General features: G+C 44.0%; 1 protein-coding gene across 1 annotated transcript; it reads left to right on the forward strand.

Moving 5' to 3' along the window:
• The first annotated feature begins 623 nt into the window (after window positions 1-623).
• On the forward strand, window positions 624-2,984 carry LOC106002440 (tripartite motif-containing protein 5-like). Its single transcript, XM_013037317.1, has 3 exons — window positions 624-1,096; window positions 2,092-2,187; window positions 2,700-2,984. Exons 1-3 carry the CDS (start codon window positions 680-682, stop codon window positions 2,940-2,942), a joined length of 756 nt encoding a protein of 251 aa, XP_012892771.1. The 5' UTR covers window positions 624-679; the 3' UTR covers window positions 2,943-2,984.
• Window positions 2,985-4,494: the final 1,510 nt, after the last annotated feature.

Below are 4,494 nucleotides of genomic sequence, written 5' to 3' on the forward strand. Positions count from 1 at the left end.
CCTTGAGCTGATGAGCTGAGGGACAGCGCCCAGGCCCAGAGTTCAGGCCCCACGACCGGACCCAAAAAAAAAATAAAAATAAATAAAAAGAATGAATAATACTGATTAAAAAAAAAAAGGAACATCTGTGCTCAGTGAAGCAAATACAAAGATCCTGAGGCAGGAATGGTGTAGTAGAATTGAGTCTAATGTGCTTTTGGCTTGGTTAAAAAAAGACAAAGATAGATGGTTGGTTAAACAAGGTGAGTGAGTGAGTGTGTGTGTGTGTGTGTGTGCACGCGTGTGTGTGTGTGCGTGAGTGCTGGTACTGGGGCCTGAAGTCAGGATCTTGCACTGTTGTTTGACATTTTCACTAAAAGTTAATCCTCTACCACTCCAGCCATACATCTACTTCTAGCTTTCTGCTGATGTATTGAAAATGAATGTATGTCAGATTGGTCTACCTGGTTTCAAACCATGCTTCTCAGTAATTAGCCACCTGGGTAGTTAAAATTAGAAGTGTGAGCCAATAGCATCCAGCTCCTTTTGTTTTTCTGACTTTTAATATTGTAATTTTGGCCTATCCATGATTGGCTGACCTTTCTAATGTGCTCCCTTTTTATCTTGCCAATCCTGCAGCTACCTCAGCAGAAGGAACTTCAGAAGTCCAAGAAAGACAGGAACAGGAAAACAGCCACCAATGGCTTCAGCAATCTTGGCCAATGTAAAGGAGGAGGTGACCTGCCCCATCTGTCTGGAGCTCATGATTGAACCCATGAGCATAGACTGTGGACACAGCTTCTGCCAAGCCTGTATCACATCAAGCTATAAATCCACTATAGGTCCAAGAGGGGAGGGCAAATGTCCTTTGTGTCAAACCCCTTACATGTTTGAGAGCCTCCGGCATAATCAACATATGGCCAACATAGTCCAGAGTCTCAGGGGGGTCAAGTTGAACTCACAGGAGCAGACTGTGCATCATTGTGCACAGCATGGTGAGAAACTCCAGCTCTTCTGTAAGGATGATGGGAAGGTGATTTGCTGGCTTTGTGAGCGATCTCAGCAGCACCGTGGTCACAACACATACCTCTTGGAGGAGGTTGCCCAGGAGTACCAGGTAAGAATCAGGGATGAAGGAAGATGGAGCACAGAATAGTCCCTAAGGGAAATCTCTACAGGGGAGTGGGGGAGGGGAGGGTATTCATTGTGGGTATTCATCCCAGGACTGAGAAATGTGACTCCTTTCCACTCTGTGGGGACTTTCTCAGGCCTAAAGGACATGTCTGTGCAATCCACTGACTTACACGAAAATGAGCCTAAGTATAAACTCTTGATAGCAGCAAATCTTTCTCTACTATATCCTGCATAGATTGAGATTTAGACCTAAATTCCTTTTAGTGGAGCAGCAAATGAGATTAAGAAGTAGATTATTTTTCCCTGACGTAGGACCAGAATCCTCTTCTGTTACAAAAATAATCCATTGATCCAGGTGCTGGTAGCTCAGGCCTATAAAAGTAGCTGCTCAGGAGGCTGAGATGTGAGAATCACCATTCCAAGCCAGACTAAGCAAAAATGTCCACAAAACTCTTAACTCCATTGAATTTGCAAAAAGCTGGAAGTGGAAGTGTGGTGTTTGTGGTTAGAGGATCAGCTCTGAGCAGGGAGGTCAGGGGAAAGCTAAGCCGAACAAGAAGCCCTGAGTTCAAATTCCTATCCTGGCACAAAACAAAACAACAAGAATCAGTCTTGCTGGAGGTGTAACCTAGGAATTACCACCATAGGAAGATTGAAATAAGAAGATTCAGAGTTTTAGGCAAGCCTGGGCTACAAAGAGAGTTTGAGGCCAACTGTGGACTACTTATTGAGACTGGCTCAAAACAAGCAAACAGAAAGAATCATTCAGTTGTTGAGGATTGTTACTTTATTACCTGAGACAGACTTAAAGAAGACTTTTGCCACCTCAGATTTTCTTCCAACTGCTAGAAGTTAATTACAGTTCTCATCCTTTCTGTAAACTCGACTCTCTTCCTGATTTCTTCCATGCTATCCCTTATGCAGAGGCTGAGAAAAGTTCAGACAGTGACTCTGCTGTGATTCCTTCCTTATTCACAGAACAAGCTCCAGGCAGCTCTGGACAAGCTAAGGAAGAACAAGGAAGAATCTGAGAAGTGGAAAGCTGAACTCCAAGAAGAGAAAACTTCCTGGAAGGCAGGAAAAGACACTTCCTGAGGGAGTTAGCCAAAAAAATCTGGGTGGGACTTTGGGGAGGAGCTCCCTTCCTCTCTATTTCCTACAGTTGATAAGGGGCCAAAGTCACTTGGTTAGTCTTCTTTTTCCTTTCCCATGTGGGGGAGGGGCTGGAGAGTGAGGAGATCACAGAGGAGCCCAACTTTCTGGGAGGAGCCATTGCTGTGATGCTGGTGAGGAAAGGTATTTGGCAATGGATCTTACTTCTGTCCTCAGTGTTTGAGGAATTCAGAAATGGGATGAGGAGTGACACAGATAATCATGAGTCTTGGACACATGATTACTGTGTAAATAAGTCACACCCAGTCATCTAGTTTTGTCTCAGGCTAAGGTTTGATCATGCTTGCTGACTTAAGGTCCTTGGTTTTAAATGTGGTGAAGGGAAAACATGCTCACTAAGAATTACTCTTCATTCCCCAAGCAGTCTCCCGCCCCCCCGATACCCTGAATGGCTCTCTTTTTCTATTTTAAAGACTCAGATACAGGGCAAGATACAAAATGTCCAGGCAGATTTTACACAATGGAAAGGTAGCCTGGACTCTGAGGAGGAGAAAGTACTGCAAAAGCTGAAAAGGGAGGAGGAAGATGGTTTGCAAGCCCTGGCAGTGTCAGAAAATGAACTGACCCAGCAGAGCAAGCTTGTGACTGAGCTCATCTCAGATGTGGAGCATCAGTTAGAAGGGTCCACAATGGAGATGCTGCAGGTAAGTCTTTGAATAGTTCCCTGTATCTAGATTCAGAAAATCTTCCCTTCTCTTTTCTTTTGGCTGTGGGGTTTGTGTGTGCACCCCACGCACATTTGCGCACGCACACACATGTGTGTTTAGGTTTGAATTCAGTGCTTTGTGCTTTTTTTCCCCTCAAAGTTAGTACTCTACTACTTGAGCCACCATGTGACTTCTGGCTTTTCTTGTTGTTGCTGTTTATGTGGTACTGAGGAATCTAACCCAGGGCTTCATGAATGCTAGGCAAACACTCTACCATTAAGTCACATTGGCAGCCTGCCTTGTGCTTTCTAGGCTGGCTCTTTACCATCAGAGCTGTGTCTTTGTGGCTGAATTTTTATTTCATTGATTTTTGTATTTTTTAGATTGATTTCATGATGTCTGCCCTAATCTTTATTATATCATTGCATTTGCTCATGGTGTTTTTTTATTTTTGTTTTTGTTTTTTGTCAGTAGTGGGGCTGAACTCTGGGCCTGGACGCTGTCCCTCAACTCTTCAGGTCAGGCTAGTACTCTACCACTTGAGCCACACCATCACTTCTGACTTTTTCTGCTTATGTGGTGCTGAGGAATTGAGCCTAGGGCTTCATGCATGCAAGGCGAGCACTCTTCCACTGAGCCACCTTCCCAGCCCTCATGGTGTGTTTTTTTTGTTTTTTTTATTTTTGTCAGTTGTGGATCTTGGACTTTGGGCCTGGGTGCTGTCCCTGAGCTCTTCAGCTCAGGACTATCATTCTACCACTTGAGCCACAGAGCCACTTCCAGCTTTTTTCTGTTTATGTAGTACTCAGGAATTGAACCCAGGGCCTCATGCATTCAAGGCAAGCACTCTACCACTGAGCCACCTTCCCAGCCCCATGGTGTTGTTTTTAAAATGGACTTCTGATTTATTTCAGATAAAACATGTAAGATCAGAATTCTTTAAAAAAATTTTGAGAGTCTGGTGATTTGTGTGTGTGCGTGTGCGTGTGCGTGTGTGTGTGTGTGTGTGTGTGTGTGTGTGTGTATGTGTACGCCAGTCCTGGGGCTTGAACTCAGGGTCTGGGTACTGTCCTTGAGTTAACTTTGAACTGCAATCTACCCTATCACTTGAGTCAGCTCCATTTCTGGCATTTTGGTGGTTAATTGGAAGTAAGATGTTCATGGATTTTCCTGCTTGGGCTAACTTTGAACTGCAGGCCACAGATTTCAGCCTCTTGAGTGGCTAGGATTATATGAGCCACCAGCACCCTATTTTGTCAAGTTGTTATTAGGAGAGTGATATTTTCTGCATGTTTTATGAATAAAGTCAGTGAAGACCAATGTGATTGGGAAAAGGGCATAGACCCAAGCCTGATGACAAGTTTGAGCTTCAAAATTTGATTATGACCCAACAGTCCTTTTCACCATTTACTGTAGTTTTGTTATGTTAAGTGTAGTACAAAATTCAAATACAAAAAACAGAACTCTTGGGCTGGGAAGGTGGCTCAGTGGTAGAGTGCTTGCCTTGCATGCTCAAGGCCCTGGGTTCGATTCCTCAGCACCACATAAGCAAAAAGAAAAA

This window comes from Dipodomys ordii, unplaced genomic scaffold (genome assembly GCF_000151885.1).
Source record: "Dipodomys ordii isolate 6190 unplaced genomic scaffold, Dord_2.0 Scaffold10588, whole genome shotgun sequence".
In the NCBI taxonomy this organism is placed as follows: Eukaryota; Metazoa; Chordata; class Mammalia; order Rodentia; family Heteromyidae; genus Dipodomys; species Dipodomys ordii.